The 22870-nt window shown below is 48.2% G+C and overlaps 1 protein-coding gene across 16 annotated transcripts in view; it reads left to right on the top strand.

Moving 5' to 3' along the window:
- The window catches only part of FBRSL1 (fibrosin like 1), a 552901-nt gene extending 550155 nt beyond the window's left edge, over positions 1-2746 (top strand). For all 16 annotated transcript variants that reach the window (XM_075168048.1, XM_075168057.1, XM_075168060.1 and 13 more), the window contains one exon: positions 557-2746. In XM_075168048.1, the coding sequence (XP_075024149.1) occupies positions 557-1790 (1234 nt within the window). In that variant the 3' untranslated portion in view covers positions 1791-2746. The remainder of the gene's footprint in view (positions 1-556) is intronic.
- The last annotated feature ends 20124 nt before the right edge of the window (positions 2747-22870 follow it).

The following is a 22870-nucleotide window of genomic DNA, read 5'->3' as shown; positions in this document are numbered from 1 at the left end:
CAAAAGCTCTCCCGCAGGTCCATAGGAAAATAAGCATCATATTATGGCTGCTTCCAGTCGACGAGGCTGTCTCGTGAAGGAGCTGCATACATTTCTGTAGGCTTCTGTTTTGTGTGCCTGGATGCATGTTTTAGGAAAGGAACCTGAGTTAAGAGTGGTACAGCCAAGAAGATCATTGTCTGGCAGCAGGATGTATATTTAAACACACAGTAAGCATCTTTCTAAAAAAAATCAGCTGTCTAGAATTCTTGTTTCCCTGCATTTCTCAGTGAAGTGGTTTTTCTCTTAAGGTGAATATACTGTTCTTTCAAATGCATCCCCAATTTAGTCCCCAAATTTGTGTACATTTAACATTTTTTTTCTGTGTAGTATGTAAAGGCAGGTAGTGCATATCTTTTAGTGTTGCATCACAGCTATAGCTGATGCTAGCAGAGCTTTTCAAATCATTTTCTGAGGAATCTGGAATGACACAACTAGACACAGCGCTCTGCATGTCCAGCATCACATGTACGTTTGTTCACACAGAACCAAGGATGTATGTTCTCTCTTTTTACAGAGACCTCATGGATAAAAACAGGCATTCAAACAGATCCTCACCGGCATCGGCTCCAGTGACACATCAGATAAGCAATCTCATCCGCAACAACAGCCAAACCTCCAGTGATCCCATCAGGCAGGTTAGCCTCGGTGAAAGGGAGAGGTCCAAAGAACCCGAGCGAGAGCACCCTGACCGGCTGAGAGAGCCGCCCATAGCAGAACACAAGATTAAAGAGAGCCGTTCCCCAGTGAAGGAAACTCCAAGCCATGATAAAAGACCCTCTGAGGACAACACAAAGCCAGTAATCCAGTCTGTATCCCCATACAGCAAACCTGCACTAAGTGAGAGCTTGAAGCTTACCAATCTAATGAGCAAGGACATGGAGAGAAAGACAGAGCTTCCCAGCGACCTCCAGAAGATTAAGAATGACATCAAAGTCAAAGAGGAGAGGAAGGAAGACAGTGACGTGCTGGTGGTAGGGTCTGAGCCTTCACAGCACTCCCGATCAGTGGAGCATCCCCCACCACCTACTTTGCATGGATTGTCATTGCCTCACTCGATGGCTGCCTCTATGCCCATCTCCATGGGCAGCGTGCACCAGATGAACAACATGAATGTTCTGGACCGCAGCAGAATGATGACCCCGCTCATAGGCATGAATCCGTTGTCAGGAAGAGAGAGGCTGCCACATCCCGGATTTTCTTGGGACCCAATGAGGGACCCATTGCGTGATGCCTACCGGAGCTTAGACCTGCACCGTCGAATGGACTTCCAGCTCCGGACGGATCCTATCCATAGGTTCCCTACCACCTCTGGATTTTACGACCATGAGCGTTCTTACAGAGACAGGGAGCCACACGACTATAACCATGAAAACCTTCTTGAAGCCCGCCGAGAGCAGGAGCGGTTGCGGCAAGTGGAGGAAAGAGAGCGCTTGCACTTACGGGAGGAACTTGAGCGTGCCAGAATGCACCACTTGCACTCGTCCCCCATCGAAAGTCACCTGGCACACGTGCCATCCTTCATGCCTCATTTAAGCGGGATGCATTACCCCAGACTGAGTCCATCCACTGCCATGCACAATGGGATTTTAAACAGGAACCCACCAACTGCAGCGCTGAGCGCCCCACCGCCTCTCGTACCAGCGAGCAGCACCAGACCTGCCTCCCCACGCAGGACTACTCCACTCACAAACTCAGAGTCCAGGGACTATTCCCCCTCTAGGAACCCCAAAGAAGTAGAGGCACGATAGTCCCCAACATTGAATTTTAAACTCGCCTGTATATAAAACAAACAAACAAACAACAACAAAAAAAAAAACAAACAGGAAAAAAAAAAAGAAAAAAAAAACCTTTTACAAAATGCACTGCTGTAAACTTTTTTTTTTTAATGTAAAATTTGTAGAAGTTAAGCACATTTCCATAAATAACGGGGTCGGGGATGCAGACTTTCCAACAAGAAGGTTGCTGAGAATGGGAATTTAATATATAGGTATTGATTTTTGGTTTTGTTTTTTGTTTCTGTGCTAAAAAAAAATGAGTTAAAAATATCAAGTTTGTACATTTTTTCCCAAATGTGAGAAACATTTTTAATGGATTTGTATTTTTTTTAATTTTGTGCTCTTTATTCACTTAAAAAAAGAAGAAATTTTGCTTTTGTTTTTAGTTAAATTTGCATTTTAAAGGCCTCAGATCCTTAAGAAAAAAATACCCAGGGTTTCTTAAAAGTATTATTTATGGAAATACTGTAGTTTTACAGTCCACTGTGAGGTTCCCTTCTGAGGCCAATTGATCACTTACCTTGGTACTTTGGAACCGAAGTTACAGATATATATTAAAATATTAATAATAATAATAATGTACAAAACTGTTTGTTTTTTGCCTTATTATATTATGCAGAAATTTAAGAGGAATTTTTTTTGACTTCTTGTTTTAAACAAACAAAAAAAACAAAGAAAACAAACTGTAAATATTCTGTTAATATAAATGTACACCAATATTAAATTCTTAACATAGGTAGACTTTATAAAAATGGTTTCTAGAACCACTCTGGTTATTTGTTAACATGGTTACAACTCATACTCTTGTCACAGTCAGAAATTCACACTCAGAAAGCTAAGTACGGCATATATACTTCAACTATGCAAGAACTTGGAGGCAGGTCTTAGTGGATGTTGGGGGGAGGAAGGTTTAAAAAAAAAAAAAACAACCCAAAAACAACCAACTCGCAACTATGGAGACAGAATGGAAACGGCATGTGAACAGGAAGAAGGATGCTTGTGTTTAACAAAAAAAAATAAAGAGAGACTTGAATTTTTTTGTACAAACACAAGGGACAGTTCGTCAAGGAAAGAGAGAGACACACGCTCCTGGAAGGGAATTTTGGTTTCCTACTTTTCAAGCTGGCAAAAGCAGATGGAACTGGCACAGTACCATGCGGCAGACCCTTTCCTTATTTTTTTTTTCCTTTTTTTTTTCTCTTTTTTTGTGTTGTGGGCAGGATCGCTGGCAAGCAAGGACAATTTTCCGTGGACCCCTTGTGCTAATTGTGCAGTGTTCTTATTGGATTCTGTATACAAGACAAAGTAGAATTTTAGGAGTGCAAAAAAAAAGTCTAATGGTTGATTAAAAAAAAAGAAATTCTGATATATTATCTATAGTACATGAAGACCATAAGCAAATGTTTGTTTCAGTGTGGTTCTGCCTTGAACTGCTTTTTGGCATGATTTATTTTTTATTTCCAATTTTACTTTTCATCCATATGTAAATTTTGCCATGTTTTACTTGCTGTACCATCCCCCCTCCCTTATTTTATTTTTCAGTGTCCATGTTTTATATATCCTGGGCTTTTTCTCTCTAGTTAATTCAGCCATCCGCTACTATTTTCTTGGCTCTGTAACTCTTGTTCCCCCCCCCTCCTCCCCCCTGCACCCCCTGTAATTTTAAACATTCAGTTTCCTTGTAGATCAATGAAGATAAATACAACATTGATTTTGGATGAAAAAGGCAGTTGAGTGTTTGTCTGTCGTAGCCAGCGCTGTTGACTCGGAGGCTAATGGTTTATCGACGGCGCTTCGGCGGCGGGGAGGAGGCAGCTGGCGGAAGGGGTTGGTGCTGGGAGAGGGATTTGATTTTGTTCGTGAATCTTTCCCGGCAGAAGGAACACGGCCCGTAAAATGCTTCGGAGGCAGTAGCTGCGGCGGGCAGGACTCGGGGAGGAGAGCGCTGCTCCCCGGGCTTGCTCCCACCCCGTGGCCCCGGCACAGGAGGCACTGCAGGCTCTGCGCCGCGCGCGCTCATCCGAGTCTTTTGCTGGGGGGAAAGAAGGACGGAAAAGGAAGCACAGCCTCTGCGCAACAGCTTGTTTGATGGGATCGTGCTGCCGGCATCGCTACAGGAAGGTTATCGCCTCAAGCGCTGTTCTCCACGTGCGTTTTCATTTGCTTCCCCAGCTTTTCCCGTAGGCTGAGAGCAGACATCTGCAGGGGGATGGAAAAGTGCTCCAAGCCCCCTCGCTCTCAGTAACTGATTTAACAGTGGGCGACTGTGCTTTAACAGCATGTTACAGCTTCTGGTTTTAAGTTTGCATGTGACTAAATTACCGAGCATAGAAAAATAAAATGAAATAAAATAGCAGGGTCCTTAATCTGATGAAAGGAGGCTTAAAACAAAATAGGCATTAAAAATCAGCACCTGCTCTCCCAGCTGAAATCGGAGGAACGTATAACACATGGTGGAAGTGAAAGTGTGTTGGACTCGGCATAAAGATATTCGTAATGCTGGCTCGAGGGGGTTGTAATTCTCTCCTGGTGCCATTGTCCAACATGGCATCTCGCTTGACAGCACCACTAACACACACCCGCGTAAATGAACCTCCCTAACCTCTCTTAGAAAGAGTCCATAGCTGCATCTTCCCGAGGCAGGTAAGTGCGAGCAAGGGGGTTTTTAGTGTACACTTCAAAAAAAAAGCCAAAAATGGACCGTACCCTTTGGAAGCATTTGGTCCGTGTATGATTTTAAAAGTGGGCATTAAATCAGTGCCATGCTCCCCTGGCGTTCCTGAAGGATTGCTTATTGCAGCCACACCGGTGCCAGAAGAATTCATCATGACTTATGTTGTGGCAGTCTGAATATTAAAAGAAAAATCAGCAGTTTGCCATTTACTGTATTAGGAGGCATTGCTCTTACGCTTTCGGAGGACGACCCATCAATAATGCTGTGCTACAATGGGATTCCCACGGAATTACGCAGTGCCGAATATCAGCCTTCTCACGAAACGGTTCATCATGATTAATGGTATTATTACCTAAACAGAGAAACTAATTAATTCAGCCTTATTCCTTTAAGCCATGCCAGCTGAGCCTTCTTCTGCTAAAAAGAACTGTTACAGCAGGACTTTCTGGGTTTTATGCATTTCTACCACTGTTGAGCTTTCATTTTGTGCCGGTTTTAACCATTTTTATTCTCCTTTCGTCCGTCTCCCTAGAGACTTCCCTCAGTCACTGACAAAGGGTGGGATTTAGCAAACAAATGACGGTGGGAGGAAGAGGATGGGATGCGTAAGGTTCATTGCTTGCCTCAGGCAGCCTATTTTTAAGAAGATGCTCAGGAAAGCATTAGGAGGGAGACCAGCTCTTGCTCTTGGGTTACCTTTTGTCCGAAACGTGATGCCACGTGCCACCGCGGCTCGGTGGAATGAGGTTTGGTGTGCACCCTCGCCAGTTAACAGGGGCCGGTCTTGGACTGGTCAATAAAATAGGTAAATAACCAGGAGAGCGTGGAGTGCAGGAAAAAGCCGATCTGTAAAGCTGTAATGAATCCTCAGATTACTTGTCAAAAATATTAACTGGTTTTTGACATAAAGTTCTAGCACTTCTCTAAAAAGCAAGCTTCATTGCCTAAAATAAGCATATGGGAATTGTCCATTCCAGCCCTCATAGATACCATAAATATTTAGAGTTAGTTGTTGGTGACCCCAAGTTAGACAAACAAAGGCTTGATGCGGGGGAACCCAAGGACTCCGCAGCAGCCTGAGCTGTCACCGCCAGATCTGCAACACCGACGTCGCCCGGGTCCAGAAAGCAGAAGCAGCCAGCTAGGGAGAGATGCAATATCCTGAGAGCTTAGGCAAGAGCGAGACGCACCAGCTTTGCCTCGGGCAGGCTGGGACTGCCGGAACGAGAAGTCGCTGTGCGCAGCTCGGGCTTGAGCCGAGGAGCCCTCGGCAGTGGGGAAAACAGGGTTTGTGTTTTCGTTGGCTCGCCCCAAGAAAAAAAAAAGGAAACCTTTACCTCCTTCAGGAAATTCCTTTTTGCCAAAGTCTTAGAAAATAGTTGTGTTGCAGTTTTGGGGGGGGGGGGTTGGTAATGGTCTTGTGACAGACCAAAATGGCATTGCCCGTCACTGAAACCTGGGCTTCCCCGCGCCGGGGGCTGCTGGGTCTTCCCCTGCGCAGCCCCTTCCAGAGCTTCCCCCCGTGCTTCCTGGTGTCCCTTTGCACGAGCCGTTTGCTTTGGGAAGAGTCTAACCAAGGAAATAAAGAGAAATGGGGCTTTGGCAAAAAAATATAGCACTTTTATTCAAATCCTGGGGAGCCGGTAGCCCAGGGCTGAGCTCGGAAACACGGTGCTTTGGGGGAAGAGCACGGGGGGTCGTGGACTTGGCCCTGAGCAGGGCGTCACTGCGGGCGCAGCAGCGGCAGCCGGGGGAGCCCCCTCATGTCCGTCCACGTCCGGCACAACAGCATCCCCCCGCTGAGGCCGCGGCTCTTTCATACCATCGAGATCGATATTTTGTCAGGAAAACGCCTTTCCCAGTAGCGCATGGTATTATGTGAAACCGAATAAAAGGCAGGGAGCAGGGGAGGGCTGCAACGGGCCTAAATTACAGGCTACCATTTCTGAACGTAATAGGGAAAAAGAAAAATCAAATGGTGTTTTGAAGTTTAACTTGGAAAATATTTTTTCGAGGCCTTTGAGGGCTGTGTGGGAGAAGGAGAAGGGTCGTCTCCCCTCGCCCCAGCCCCTGCTGCTGCGGCGCAGCTGGAGGCCTCCTACGGCAGCGGCTGGGACCTCCTCGCAGGTGTCGGCACGGCAATTTCTTTGTCTTCTCACAAAAAACCTTCTGCTCCATTAAGCTTTCCTAATTGCTGCATTTATCATCAGCCATTTTCTGCTTGTTCTCTTCCTCATTCAGCGAGGAAGTGTCAAAATAGAGATATACCCGGCCGTCCCTCCCGCCGATGAGGCTGTTCGTCGGCACCGGCTGCTCAATGGGCCGTTCAGCAGAAGGTCCCTCATTACCGGCTCGACGGCGGCCCTTGTGTCACAGATCACAGCAGCCGGGCCGCGCTGGCCGGGTGTCAGGCCCTTTGCACTGAGCCTTGATAAATAGCTGAAAGGAGAAAAATAGAGGGCTTATTTTTTGACTCAAAACCCAACCAGCTTCATCCGACTCTTCCAACTCCTGATAGGAATTCACACAGCGAACTGTGGCTGCCCGCAGCGGGGCGAAGCCCTTCATCGCTCCCCAACAGCAGTTTGAGGAGCGGAGGGTGTATTAGGCACCCAAAGGAGACCGGGGCCCAGCTCCCACCCGCATCGGCCTCGGCCACACACCGGCCGTCCTTGCCAGCGGCCGGAGAAACCGCGCGAGGAAAGAGCTGCAGCTCAGCCGGGCAGGCAGGTTTCTGCTGCTGTTTTGCAGAATATCGCAACATAAGAAGTCGTAATTAGCTCTTCTGCAGCGTTTGCTCACTGTTTTATCAAAACACATTTGTTAATAAATATTATTATTTCAGGAAAAGTAAAACCCAGTTAAACGCTGAAGGAAGCGACCAGCTTTACATCAACGCTGCGCTCCCTGCCGCAGCCTCTCCTTCTCTCCAGCACTTCCAGCCAGCGGAGAGCCAGTGCCCAGCGACGCTCCCCGGCCGCGCCGGCAGTGGTGGCATCGCTCAGAGAAAATTGCAAAACAGGAGGACTCTGTGGAAATCCAAATTCCAAGTGCTGGCCAGTGAGAAACGCGGTGGTGGGGAACTAGTTTGGGGAAGGTTTTGCTTTTCGGTTTCATTATTCAAAAATCTTTCTTTTCATTTTGAGTGCTATAAAATAGCACTCCAGAAAAATTTGACTCCAAAAACCCTGAGACGAGAGTGATTTTTGAGAGAAAGGCAGTTTGTTGAAACAAGAAAAGAACGAATAATTTTAACCTGAGAGGGAATGAGCCCAGCTGAGCACCACATCAGAGCCTTGTGCCGGGTGAGACCAAGCCTCGGGGGGTCGGGATCTTTTCCACATTGGCTTAATGATACAGGAGAGCGGAGATGCTGGAAATTCCTTTTTTTTAATTGTACCATAAGGCAAAGATCCTCTTCTGCCCCATGTCCCTCTATGGCTTGGAAAGTCCTTTCATCCAGGTCAATGGCTCTTAAACAGAAATGCAGGAACCGCCACCACTGTGAAATCCTTGCTGGGGGCTTGCTGAATTACTGTCACAGAGACGGGGCCAATGCAACGCCTTGGAAGGAGGATGAAAGGCTTTAAGAGTGTCTCCTTAATGGCTTGTTGAATGAAAAAGCTGGAAGAAAACTGACCTAAAGCATTTTTGGTTCCCTTCTGGAATCTGTATTATTCTTTGCATTTCACCAATATGAGCTGCAAGCTGAAAACCTCCTGCCTGCTTTTAAGGATGCATTCAGCCACTTGTGTGTAGATTCCCAGAAAACCCATTAGGATGCAGGCAGCCATACCTTGTCTATCAGCCAACAAAGGGCTAGCAGAAAGAGAGAAAATAAGGCAGCAAATTTCCTGCCGTATCTCAGTAGCAAATAGCAACACACACCAACATCAAAGCCACTGTGAAGATCAGCTGCCTTTCCACCTGCCTGGTAATGTTGATGGGTATTTGGTCACAGGCACTTCTACACCTGCTCTGGAGTGAACAAAGGAAAAGCGAGGGATTTTATGGGGGTTTTCTTTCAAAACTAAGATGGCTCAGGATTTTTGGTTTGTTAATGGACATCTAGGAAACTCCAGCATGTGATAAATGTCTGGCAAAGGAAGCTCATCAGATCGGTGGTTTGCACTAAGCCGCTTTGGACAGGGGAGGTGATAGTACCATAAAATATACTGTTACGGCTTCCATTTAAAAAAACACACCTTAACTCTCAGCACATATGGCTGGTAGCCCTGAAAAGGCTAAAAGCCATGCACTGCTGTCCTGGGGCTGTACAGGCTAACCATGTGTCTGCAGCGGAGATCGAAAGCAGTCCAGCTATTCAAGGAATTAATTCAGCGGGTGGGGATGGCTCTGGAGGTCACGCACAGCCAGAGGAGCCTTTCCAAGAGCTCAGCATTTTCTACCATGTCCTATGGAGTTTCACTGATCAAACTCTGTAGAATTTAAAGGTTAAGCCTCAGGCACGACCCCTCTACCTTCCGCTCAGGTACAGGATCGATACTGCAGCTCTGGCCAACAAGTCGGGGCACTGGGCTACCAATGGCACGTGCCCAGGGCACGGCAGAGCAACAGGAGGAACCAGACCTCGGTCCGCAAAATCCACACCGGCCTGTTTGGACCATTACTGACGGATCCTGTGGCAAAGACATTGTACCCTGCCTCCAACGTGTTCACTGGATGACTTCACGCAGCCAGACATGGCCAAAAATGTGCCTCTGTGAACTAATGAATTGGTTTAATTGTCTGCCAAACCTGAGAGCAGCCAAAAGTAACAAATTAAAGTTTACAATCCTGTGGTCTCATTTACAAGGGGATAATACAGCAACTGTTTATTTTGTGAGATGTTGGAGTGAGTCGGGAGAAAATTACAGCCCCTATATAATATTAATAATAATCATCATCATAAAAATACTTTTAATAGGAAACACCGATGGTTGTTTTGCTCCATTAACTTGCACTATTGTTTCAGCCCGTCTGGCTGCCGACTCAGCAGGACAGGGGGTGTTGATTCCCCCGAGGCGAAACTGGCTCCACAGCCACAACAGCTCACAGCAGCCTCCCGCTGTGGCGCGAGAGTTTAATAATCGCCATGGCTGCAGCATGGCAGCATCCGTGGGAGGATCTGGGGGGCCAGATGATGCTTTACGGGGCTGTGGAAAGAGCTCCAGGGGAGGAGGGAGATGCCAGGGTGCCAAGATGCGGGGAGACTTTATGGCCGATGTCCCCAGCCCGGAGGGGACGGGCTGGGGAGGGAGGTGGGGGCAGCAGCTCTGCAGTTTTTGGAAGCGGCGCAAGCTGCACCCTTGGTGAAGTCAGCACGGTGCCAAGGGATGGAGGCGCAGGATCAGCCACAGCCCTCACCAGCGGCCGTGCCCCCGAGGAGGAGGGAGAGCCCGGCAGGTCCAGGGCTGCGCAGGGCCGCGTCGCTGTGGCTCCGGCACACGCCCCAGGAAGACCCCGCTGACCGCTCGTGTCACCTCACGGCCCGCGGGCTCCGATCCTGCACCGCGCCTGGACAGGGGTCCCCGTGCCGTGACGCTGCCAGGGCAGGAGAAAGAGCCTCCCGGGCTGGGGACGACTGTGAGCCCAGCGCTGCGGGTGCTGGCACGGGCTCAAATACCACAAGCCGGTGACAAGCGAAGCGGGTGGCGATGCCTGTGCCGAGCGCGGATAATTTCAGGCTTTCAGCCCATTTCAAGCCGCTGCATCAGAAGCCCCGGCTGCATCTTCCCTCGTGCACGGGCTGCCCAGCGCCTGGGGCTCCCCCGGGCTCTGGCACCCCATTTTCCCTCCAGGCACGGGCTCCAGAGAGGTGGGGGCTTGCGAGAGGGGCTTTGGGACGAGGGAGGGTCCTAAATATGAGAAAACTGCCGTAGCTGCCTATTTTTGCTGCAAAATAGATGAGGCCCATAGGAAGCTCAGCAGCTGGGCGAACGGCTGTGTCGCCAAAGGCAGCTGAACGGGAATGCGAGAGGGGGAAAAATAAATAAATACGTCCGTACATCCCCATGAAATGAATCCCTCCCCATTCAGCCATTTCCCTTTATTTCTTCCTTTTAGAAGCAAGGTTATCGGGTCTAACATCACATCCAAACATTTCAGCACTAGCATTATACGGGATGCTCCAAGGTCAGCGCCTGCAGCTGTAAACTCATTAGTCTTGTCTTTTGTGAGAGAAGAAAGCCTCTTCATTCCTTTCTCGCCCCCTTCCCCCCTAATTAAAATTAAAGTATTTCCTGGCCAAAAGTCATTTCTGCATTCATTCATCTCAATTCTTTTCTGTTTGGATAAACCACCCTCTGGTACTCCGAGGGTGTTATGTATACAAACTATAAACTCTTAATGGTCCTGCAGTGTGTTATGACTGGCCTAAAGAGCTAAAGCAGGCTCTGAAAAAAAGTGGTTCTTGGCAACGCCGTGTATGGAGTTCAGGCTCATCAGTCATATGCAATTAGAGATTAAAAGTGCTTGATGGACTATAGGGGAGACCAGCACGGAGGGAGATTAGGAATGTAGGAGAGAAAAGGCAAACAAAGCTTTTATCTCGGTGCAGCAGTTGCTACTACAAAAGCAGCGACAGGAGGACAGTCCTCGTTTTCTTTCCGGGCTGGAGGGCCCAGGCGAGCTGATCGCAGTGCCCCATCTCCGTCCTGACGACCACCCACGTCTCGAGCCGGGCGATGCGAGTCCTCGGGGACCACCGGGCCGGTGGCTGTCGCTCAGGGAGGGCAGAGGGAGGCCGGGCTGGGGAGGAGGCTCACGCCACAGCCCAGGCTGTCAGGATCCCTTTGCCAGCTGCCCGCGGACACAGTGCCCGGCAAACCCCCCCCAGCTGCTGGCAAGGGCCGATCTGCCCCAAACAGAGGCACCTGGGAGGCATCAGGAGCCTGGAGGGTTTGTAGGGATGGGGAGGGAACCTCTTCTTCCGAGAGCAAAGGGGTGTTTCCCAGCTGGGGTCCTGCTGCTTTGAAGGGGAGGTGGGTGGGTGGCACGTAAATGCTTTTGAAAGGTTTGTAGCCATTTATTTTTTAGGTTTTGCTGAGTGTGGGGGCCTGTTACACCCTGAAACAGGCTGTTGGGGCAAGGCAGCTCCCTGCTGACCACATCGCTGCCCGGATGCACCCAAGGACAGGCAAGAAGAGGTGAGCTAAGCAGTTGGGCTTGGCAGGGACTCTCTTCCCCTCTCCTTCCATACCTTCAGTCTATGCAGCCTCTCCAATTTTGGGCAGACTTAAAACGTTGGGCTAATGTGGGCTATAGGGGGACATATATGCTTGGTTTGCCAGTAGAGAAATGTTTGGGTTTGAAGTCTGAAGAAGGGTAACTTTTTTAGGCTAACCAGAAAGCCCGGTTGATCTAATGCTGAATATACCTTGGATGGGCCCGGAAGACAATGCGTGTTGCCTTGCAGGGAAGCATAGTTGTGTTGTTAACAAGGGGGTTTTTTGAGCTAAGAAAATCCTTGGCCCTCACTGGAAGGGAGAAGCATAAATGAGCTGGGTAGGGCAGTCTTGTCCCCAAGGTGAAATGTAGACCAGTCACCAAGGGTTAAGTGCCCTCCGTGCTCCCAGTAACTGTGTGCTGGAGGCTTTTCTGCTCATCGCCAGGACTGGGACACCCTCAGGGGTTCAGTGCCCTTTGCTGGGTCACTGACTCGGTGGCAAATTCGGGGAAGGGCTCCATCAGCTGAGCTGCCAGTGTGGCCTGGCAGGTCTCCTGTGGAAAGGAGGACACAGCTTAGCCTGCAAAATTGCATGAGGCTTCAGCCTTTCTTCTCTAATCTTCAAACACCTTTGTGCTTTGTGTAGGAGGAAGGTGTGAGACAGCTCTTCTGTGCTCGGTGGTCACTGCAGTCCAATAAACTGTTTCCTGTAGTATCAGGAGACACAGGTGAGACTTAGCACTTTGTGACCTTGTGAGGCTATCTGACAGTGTCAACCCTTGAAAAAACCAGGAGGCTTCCCTCCTTTCTCCCCACAGCACTGTTGCCCTTCCATCCATTTGCTTTTCCGACCACAGCTAGCAAGAGAGCCAGGGAGGCACTTGGCCTGCCCAGCCTGAAGGAAGGAGCTGACTCTTTATGGAGTTTCGCTATAGAAGTCTCAATCAGCCATTAGAGGTTCATTTAAATGGGTTTTCTTGAGCATTAATAGGCTACGGTAGTGCATTCATAGCCAGCTTTCCTCAGGTTTTGCAGAAAGTGGTATAAGTGGGTTTCTTCAAGTATATGTGATTGCTCATAGCTGCTGAAGTTGATTTGAATCACTTGCTACCAGGCTCACCAATTTAGCCTGATAAATTGTGCATTATTAAATGGGGGAAGGGAACAAAGCTGTGTTCTCCCAGAGAAGAAAATGCAGGATTTCTCATCAGTGAAGAATGATTCCTCTCATCAGCACAGTCTGAGAAAGGCCATAATGAACCATTTGCACCTGAGAACAAAAGCCTTCAGTCTACTGCCTTCCTGATCAGTCCTCCTGCTCTGACATTCAGACGTGATGGGTTCTGCCCAGAGCCAGCCATGAGGACTGGTATCCGACCAGCAGCGCTACGTGTGTAGCAAAGAGTGTGCTTATATCAGTGCTCCTTGGCCACTCTCATTAGACATCAGCCCTATCCTCTGCACAGCTGATGGTGGCTCTGCCTTTCTAGTCAGGAGCACCTACCGACCGCAAACTGGGCATGGAAGAGGGATGCTTGCCCCAAGCATTAGCACTTGCTAAAGAAACAAACATATTTGGAAGGCTTTTCTCTTTGTGTTGGGTGAAAAGCATCTGCCATGCAGGAAATAACCGTCTGACTCTTTGGGAAGCTGGTCTCGCTCTCACCCACACCAGCTGCTCGCCCGTCAGCAGGCTCACTGGTGATCATGAGGGAGGTGGCCGAGTTGGTGCTTGGAAAGGAACCGGTCTCCATCACTGCAGTAATGAGAGTATTGTTTTGGATTGATATCCTGAAATGCGTTTTAGGCGGTTTCAATCCAGACAGCCCAGCTTCTGACCCCGGCTGCAACAGTGACTGGGTATGCAAATAACCCACTCTGCGTTGGGATGACACTGAAGTATAATTAGTGGTTTTAATATACTGCATAAGTACAAGGCTTGCTGGATCCCACTGCTCCATCAAGACTGGCATCCTGCTTAAGTGGCCCAGCATGCACGGGGCTGTACGATCAGGTACCAGACCGAGTTTTCAGGTAAGCCCCACGGTGACTAAGGCATTGCTATGCGACAGCCAAGCCCTGCGCACAGGCTGCGTGCTCGGTCCCGGGGGACCGCGGGCACCGTGCATCTCGCTCTCAGCCTCGTGGCCTGATGGATGGACCCGTGTTAATGAGCTCCGAAGGGAACCACATGGAGCCCTCCTTGCTGGAGGCACAGGCCTCTAAGGGAGGGAGTTAAAAGGGGGCAAAAAAGAACAGTAGAGAAAAGGGATAGACTCCAGATAGCTCCTTTGGGGATGTGAAGGTTGTGCTTGATTAAAAGCAGTGCTTTATGAAAATGTTATTTGCTATGCTTGGAAGATGACATTCAGTGCAATAAGAGTGTACAGCAAACCTAATATGCTCCCTGTGGAAGGGGCTGGGGTGTGCGCCTGTGAATGCATCCTACCCTCTTATCTTTGATCCCTTCTCTTTAGTAGCTGGGTTTTTCCTCCCGGTACTGGGAGGTTCCACTTTTCTCCTAAGTACGTAGGCATCCTTCCTCTGTGGCAGTGTGCAAGCAATGATGCAGAAAAGGTCTTTGATCAGAAGATTCGCAAGAGCAGAGAACTGTGACGGCCCCTCTGGGACACACGGATGGCTGGTATCGGAATCTCAACCCTCAAATCCCATCCTGGACTCTCAGGGTGTATTTGTTTTGGATGCCGTCAGCTTGGCTACACCAGCACAGCTGGAATGAGCCTTTCAGAAGGTGATGCACAGATCTATTTCCAAGTAGTTTGCACTAGACTTTGTCTGGACGTGTTTGGCTTTTAATGCTTTCCCAGAACACTTGTAAATTTTTATTTCTGCTGAGAGCAGGAGAAACTAGCTGCTGTGCACAGAATAAAGTTGATTGTCTACAAAGTTTAATGCTGTTTTCTTGCTCTATTATTTGGCCATTCTGTGTTTGTGCAAAACTCTGTTTTAAAGCTCACTCGGAGCTCCTGGGCTGTGCAAGGAAGAGAAGGGGGAAAAGCTATTTCTCTGCTCTGCCAAAATATACAGAAGTTTTATGTACCATGATGGAAAGTTAAGGTGAAAAGGGCTGGATCTGAGACAAGAAACATTTCTTTAATTTTCTCTACTTTTTTTAACAGGATTTGCTGTTGCTTTGAAAGCCTCCTGCTATTTTACAGGCAATAAAAAAGAGAGACTGAAAACATTTATTTCCTGAGACTTGCTCGTTTCTTGAGCTCTGTTAAACTGAGCATGCCTAGCAAAGGCAAGGGACGGCATGAGCCCGGCGGACTCTTCACCCAGCTGGGGAGACCAAAACTTGCCTGCCTGGCCCTCATAACTGAAAGCTTCGTTCTGCTTTGCAGCCCTTGTCCTATGCCCTGTCCCCTGTGTCCCGGGCAGCCCTGGGGTCCCCTGAGGACGGGACCTGCCTCCCCGCAGCCAGGCGAGCTCCTGGGTGCTGGCGGCCGTGCAGGTGAGCTGGCTGCCACCTCATTTTCTACATCGGTGACTGCCCTTGGCTCACAGGTAAACCAAAAGATTTTACACAGCCAGGCACTGGCTGGCTGCAAAAATGTCCCCCCGCTTGGCCAGGAATGTCATCGAGTGCCCTGCCCATGGCTGACGGGGGTTACAGGTACCGGTAGCCACAGATCCTCAGGTCTGCCCATCTCCCCGGCCCGGGGAGGCAGGTGGGTTTCCTCCGGCGGGATGGGGACCCTGCGCTTGGCTTCTCCCAGTGAGTCTCGACTGGTGACAAATCCAGGTCACGGTCGCGGAGGCCAAACCTGCAGCTGCACGTTAGGGTTCACAGACCATTTCAGAAAAGCATGTGCTGTAAATGAGAGGATGTGTGAAATCAAGAATATTTTCACATTAGCCTTCCGTTGACCTACAGCTTTACTTTTACTTACTGCCATTGTTTTTGGCTGAAAATTACAGAGCTGAAAGAGCATCTGTTCCAAATAATGCTGGTCAGGCTTCTGGATAACAGCTCAGCAGCTTCCTGCCAGGAGCAGTTGCTGTGGCTTCTCGATTACTCTTAAGATGTATTCGATGTTTTGGGGAGGATAAGGGAGTATCATGAGGAAGAGAGGAAATATTTGTTTGTAGAAAGCCTAGATACCAAAGGCCCAAACATCTTAACTAGGATATGTTTAAAAACTACAGAGTTCAGGTGAAATTCTTCAAGGGGAAAGAACATAATACAGCCTTTAAAGAGCATTAAACAAAGATGACTTTTTGAAAAACTGGCTATCAAATACTAAATGAGCAAAAATAGGATCAATTGGGAGGCATGTATACTTAAGGAATCCAGATCTTTTAATATCTAAAGATACCATCTTTATTTAAGTCGCTGTTTTTCAGACATGAGCCACCTTCTTTACTTAATTTTGATAGGGAAATGTCCAAAAATGTGTTTTCTTCAGCTCACACCAGGACAGATATTAAAAATTTCTGCGCTGTCTCTTCAGTTCGGAAGGTAATCCTGCTTGCCTGCACACGCGAACCTCAGAGGTTTGTTTTTTTAAATATCCTGCAAAGCCTGGGGAAAACGCCCTCGCCGCCGCAGATCCTTCCAAGCCTGCCTGCCGAGCAGCGGGGCGGCTGACCTCAGCCTGCAGAGCTGGCCGGCAGGTTTGGCTCTTCCAAGACAGGTCTGGCTTGGCTTTGGTTGCTTTGGTCCATTTGCCTCCTGCGCAGCCCTTCCCGCGGCACAGGCGGGCAGGGTTCCTCGGGCAGCGGGAGGAGTGCTGGCTGTCACAAGCAGACCGGCTACTTGTCCTGGTCTCTCTGGCTTGCTCACGAGGTCATTCCAATACCCTTCTAAAACGCCTCTCTGTTTAGACTAGCAGTGGGATCGCTGGCGGCTTCGTTCTCCTTGCGGCGGTGCCGCAGGATAGCTGCTGGGCTCCTGCCAGCCCCTGCCCGTCCCTCTGCAGCCCTCCTGTGCTAAACTCCCCTCCCTGGCCGGGCTCCAGCAGCGTGTCTCATGTTCAGCCAACCCGAATCCCCCCTGAATGCTTTGATACGACGTTTTTCTTCACTTCTCCTCCTAAAATGGTTGAAGGCTCAACCTCATTTGTACCATTCCTCATGAATCCATCGGTGTGGTGGCTCTGTGCCCATCAGAGGCACGCACAGCTCCATGCAGACCTCATGTACCATCTGCCTCTCCTTTTAATGAAGTTTTATTTTGGGCAGAGGACAGGGAGGCAATCCCAATGGCTGGGCACCTGCACCACTTCATGCAACTGGAGGAGGCAAGTTCTGCTTCTGCGGAGCGGCTTGGGCTGGCACGTGCCTGCTGTCCCCAGGCCAACGCACATCAGTTTTACTAGGGGCAAAACCAAAGCTCCCCATCTCCTCACCTTCATATTCTTTTGACCGCAAACTCTACATTGTAGCGACTCAGAGCTTTAGAAACGCATGATGGAAATTTTCTGTTTGAAATATTGGGCCTTAACTGGCATCTTCATTTGTGGCTTTGATTTTAACAGGAGCAAAAGCGTGGCTTTAAGTATGCATGTGCCCTACCACCCAAGCAGGGCAGTGATGAGATGCACACTACCATGTACACCTGAACATATTTCAGCCCTAAGTTTCCACAATTTTAGCTTGAAATTTCTAAAAATACAGAACAAAGCCACAACCTGACTGGGGTGGGGTGGGGGGCAGCGGGGGAGGAATTAAACCTCAGCTGGTTTGTTTTTTTTTTCTCCCCTTATCCAGTCCGAGATATTTATTAGCAAAGATGACAGGTAAGTACAGCCACAAGTTGTACAAAAGTTAAAATACTAACTTATAAACAGAATAAAAGGGATGTCAAAGTCTGACCCTGCTCCTGCTAAGGCCCTTGGCTTCAGTGACACAAAATCCCCAACTGAAGTTTTCCTTTTAAGTCAGAAGGGGCAACGGCAAGAGCTGCACCTTTGTCACAGTCCAAGGTCTCGTTGCTGAGTTTGTGACGTGAACTCCAGCAATAGCTGGAGACTGGAGGTTACCGAGTCTGCAAGCCCGGGGGTTATTGATGGGATCTTGTGTACACAGACCCTGGGCTGCTCTGCATTGCTGCCAGATGGAAATGCACAGCCGGTTCCTCGTGTTTCCTGGGATAGGGTAGGAAGATCTGGTTTTGTCCTGATTTACTTGCCTTCTGGTTTCTCTGGTATCTCGGATGACTGTTGCTTGTGAACACGCCTGCATGTTTCTGAGCATTATTTCTCTCCTTTACTTCAGTTCCCATTATTCCCTATCTCACAGTACTTTTCTATTATCTGTCCAGATGGTTAAACTGGAGATTAAATGGAGTAAAAAGTTATTACATTGAAAAAAATGAAACTTCTAATTTTTTTGGCTGAATTCCCTTGACTAAATTATGTGGGTTTTTTATTTGCTATAGCAGGTCCCCAGGCTCCTGACTAATGTTGCAAAATGTTAATGGTTTCTCTCACTTCCCTGCACTCTCCCACCCACCCCCCAACCAATATCATGGTCTGTCCATCCTGAGTGTTGTGTTTTGTTTTGTTTTTTTAAGGCTCTGCTTCCCCACTGTAATAATATTAGTGCAGCTCCATTAGTTGTAGCACACATAGGCCCTGTGGTTACCCTGGGCTGTCTAAATCTGTACCCTAAATTTCACAGTATGCAGATCATCAAATAAATTTTGAGATGGAAGTCAGCCAGATTGCCACACTTGTGTGAGAGAGTCACTAATTCACACCTGTGTGTAAAGAATAAATATTTTCTTGCAATCACGTTGCTAAGCCTGAAGGTGGATAGCTGAGTCTTTCAAGGAGAAAATTGGTATTGCAACGTTGGGCTACAGAACGGTACTGCAAGAAATGGATTCCTGGGATTTTATGGGGGAGCAGGCTGAGGCATGCCAAGAGGTTTGCTGCAAGGTGGATGCCTGAAGGTTACATCCTCATCTGGAGTGTTTGGAGTATGGGAATAACCAGAGCTTCCTTGGCAGACACCAGCCCTGAGTTAGGGACAGACACAGGGTGGGAGAAATGCTTCAGGAGTCACTTGCCCAAAGCACAATCCCCCATTAATTAACAGGAAGGCTTCCATGTGCTGTACATTCCAAGAGGTTTTGCTTGGCAGCCCTGTCGATCATTCCCAATGCACTCTAAGAAGGGAAATTTGGGCAGTTTATAATTCTTCGTTGCCTGCTGCGTATTGAGCACAGACTTTTGCATCTGCCCTGCTGCTAGTGTACCAGGCGAATGATTTAGCGGGGCTGTTTTGCTTTGTGACGGGGGCACGTGAACAGCTGGCCAAGCTAAGCCATATCCCTCCTGCTCCCATGTGCTGCAGAGGCTGAAACCTTGCTGAAATGCTCATTTTTCTAACATCCTGCAAGACACGACACAGCCCTGCGTTCTGGGGCCCGTCACGCACAAGCCAGCTGCAGGTGGCGAGAGGGCAGATTACAACAGCATCAGTTCAAATCTTTGTTTTTAATCCCATACCAAAAAGCCTACAAAAAATTCTCCCCTGGGTTTTCCACGAAATGAAGCTCAATATTCACAAAGCAGTGAAAAGCAAAAAACTAAAAAAAAAAAAAAAAAAAAAAAAAAAAGATGTAAGGGACTTGTTATTCCCTAAACCATGCATTGTAAACATAGGAAGCCCACCACTGGGGTGGCACTTTCAAGACACTGCTCAGAAAAGCCTAAGCAGAGCACACACAAAAAAAAGGGGATTGCATGGGTATGACATCCAAAGCAACCTCAACCTGACCCTGTAGTGACCTACATAATGACCACAAATTTGCAATTTAGGCTTGATTACTTCAAACTGAGCTTTAAAGAGCTAATGGAGCGGTGAGGGGATTTTTTGTTTTGCTCCCGCGTCCCTTTGCGGCACTGCTGTGGGCAGTTTTGGCGTGAAGCGGCTGGACAAAGTGGCCTGGAGGTGCTTTGCAGCTGCAGAAAATTTCCACGGGGACACAGAGATCGTCGGAGCCAAAAGCAGGAGTTCACTACCACCATCACAGGGTCACCTTCTGCATGCTGCGCAGCTCCTGCAGTGCATCTGGTACTGGGGTAAGGGGGTGCCTGATGTAACTGGGATGCACTGGTGAATATGGAGCTAAATTTGCAGTTAATTGAGCGATTTATAGGCTGTGCCAGACCCTGCACCAAAGGCTTCTGTGCTTTACAGGTGCAATGGCAACCTTTAATGTTCAGGGTTTGGGCACAAGTGTGGACTTAAAGACAGGGGCAGCTAGCCAGCCCGGCTACCGAAGCATCTCCTGCTGCTGTAGCCCTGCCTCGTCCCCGAGCACAGCCTTCCCCCCGCCCAGACCGTCAGTCACGGGAAGGTGGCGGGCGGCTGAGTTCTCGTGTCACAATAACTCCACTTTCGTTACTTGAGCTTGTTTGTAGCCTATATAATCATAGCAATTAGATACAACCACTCTTAGCTGCATAGCTTAATTACAACTAATGCACATCATTTCAATTAATTTTAATTATACGGAAAATGTGAAGAGTCTGTTACTCCATTGTTAAAATCATTTGGGACAAACAAGACTAAAGTGCTAAATTTCATAAAGGACCTAGTTATTAATTTTAACTCACTAATGAATGGATGTGTCTCTGAATTCTCCGAAGATGTAGTGTCTACTTGAAGAGCCAGTGCTGTAAATTTATGGATATACTGGCTTGTACAGAGAGATTCAGTCCCAGTTTTAAATGCAAAATGGAAATGCCTCATACCGGTGTCTCAAGCAATACTTCTACAAAAGTTATTTCATGTTAATTAAAAGTAACCACCTTAAAATTAACATCCACTGCTGCTGAAATATCACTGTGTGGACACTCTTTGACAAAATAAATGTAGGCATGACCACTTACTTGGAATAATTTTAGCTTCTAATTAATCCAACAATTTTTCTAAGACATTGAAATCTACCTCCTACTAGCTCATTTCTATTTAGTCTTTGAAAGAAAATGTTTAATGCTCCTTGGGCAAGTTTGGAAAGTCTTATTTATGATATGTACTATTTTTATCTGCTCTTATAAATACCAGTCCCTTAGAAATAAAATGTTTCTGGAGTTTGCTACATTAAAAGGAAAAGAAAACATAGCAGAAACTTTGAGTCCTGTTTTAAAGCATAAAAGGGTTTATCTTATCTAGAGCAACCGGTACAGGATAACCAGTGTTATCTTATCACCACATATTGATGTCAGGGTTTAAAAGGACTTGAGGCTGTTATGCTACACGGAGCAGAACTCCTACACTGATAAACACTGATAAAGCCGCAGTGCTCTAATCTAAACTACACCTTCTTTCTGCCCCAAATACACATGAGAAGAGCCAGAAGCATTTTTCCTAGCACAGCACAATCCTCTGAGCGAGGGTGGGCTCCTCGGCCCGCCGGTGCCGCTGGGGAAGGTCCCTGAGCGTGGCCAAGGCTGACACCAGCCTCGAGGAAAAGAAACAAAACCCGTCTCCAGGCCGAGCTTTGCCCACGGCCATCGCTAAACTCCAGCCTTACAGGAATAACCTGAACCAAAGGCACGGGGTTTTGTCAAAGGGCGATCTTCATGTGAGAAGGTAACGAACGGTCTTAAAACCCATTACCATCTTTAAGTGGTAGCAGCCCACACTTGCAGTGCTGACTCCACCAGCTTCAGCCCTTCAGCAGCCTGGCTGGAATCGTGTGATTTCTTCAGGAAGGGACGTGCAGCCCTAAGGCCTTCGCTTGGAGAAAAAGAGACGCCCAGAAAGTGAATCAGGTCCTGCGAAGTGAGAGCTTGTCAGGCGTGGGATGCAGGCTGCGAATCCAGGCTGCATGCGTGGTTTCTTCTTGCCTGAATAACGCGGATGCCAGTGACTGATGTTAATGTAATCTTCCTGTGTTAAGCCATTGAATCAGCCTTCCAGAGGAACAACATGAATCCCAATTAACAACACACTGACGTAAGAGTGCCCAAGCTTGTTAGAAGCATGCTAACGACCTCAGGGGTCCCGCTTTGCCCTGCGCGGCCAGCTGCTGCGCTCCCGCATTGCTCACCCACAAAAACACCAGGCTTTGGGCACGACCTGGCCTAAATTTGCTTCAGGGTTTGCTTCAGGGAAGGGGCTTCTCTCCAGGCTGTGGTAAGGGCACGGGTGTGACACTGATAACATTGAGTACGGTGGAGCCGAGGGGAAAGCAAGTCACGGACAAGGTCTCTGCGTCACTTCTGTCTGCACACAGCCTTTCAACGGGAGGGGTGCAGTGCAATGAGGCAAAGGGCAGAAGGATGTACAATAGAAATAAGGATGTACAATACTGGTAACCAATGTGAAAGCTCACAGCAAGGACCAAAGTACAAGGCTGCGATAGTCACGCTCCAGATGTTCAAAATGTAGTAGATAGGACAGCCACATAATCTATGCATGAACTCAGAGCTTGACACCTCTTGCCTGCTTGTGCAATTCCAATTAAATTTGGGTGCATTAATCTCTCTTTTCTTAATAGAAACTCAGTTGCTTACTCTCTCTCACCTCCATTTTCTGCCAACTGCAGATAAAACACCCAGTCAGCCCTTTGCTTATTTGATCCTAAGGTGAAGCGATCAAACAAGCTTGCAACCTCACTGAAGGATCACACAGAATGAGAAAGTGGGCTGCAAGGCAGATTAGTGAAATCGCTTCCATTACAGCTCCAAGCACGGGCATACACTGTCTTGGCAAGTTTCTTTTACAAGCCTAACTTTTCTTCAGTTTTGCTGTGGTGTCAATGTCCCTTTCTCTAGGTGCTCAGGATAAAACCCCACGCGTTGGAAGCATGGCAGCCTGGAAAGGCCTGATGTCCATGAGCTGCACCAGCTTCTTTTATTTCAGTAGAGCTGCTCCATCCAGATGTAGATGTCACGATACATACGCTACAACGTGCATCCTCTCGGTGTTGCCTTGAGCTGACAGAGTGTGATTCCCAGCCGTGTGGCAGCAGAGCCACTGCTCTACAGTCCTGGGGACCAAGACTCTGCTTACTCTTTCCACGCTTTTTTATAAACAATAGGTGGCAATTTTACCAATTAAGTGTGTGGGGAAGCAGCGAGCTTGGATCAGATGCACACAGCAGCTGCCACAGCATGACTACGCAGCACAGAGAGGCTGCAAGCACTTAAGCAAGACAGAATTATCATAGCACAAGATTAGTTCAGATATCATAAAGCACTGTTCCACTTCCAACAGCTCCCCACCAGG

The sequence above is a fragment of the Calonectris borealis genome, chromosome 18, assembly GCF_964195595.1.
Source record: "Calonectris borealis chromosome 18, bCalBor7.hap1.2, whole genome shotgun sequence".
Lineage (NCBI taxonomy): Eukaryota > Metazoa > Chordata > Aves > Procellariiformes > Procellariidae > Calonectris > Calonectris borealis.
The sequence above is the reverse complement of the archived record's forward strand: the minus strand, read 5'-3'. Positions and strand labels throughout refer to the sequence as shown.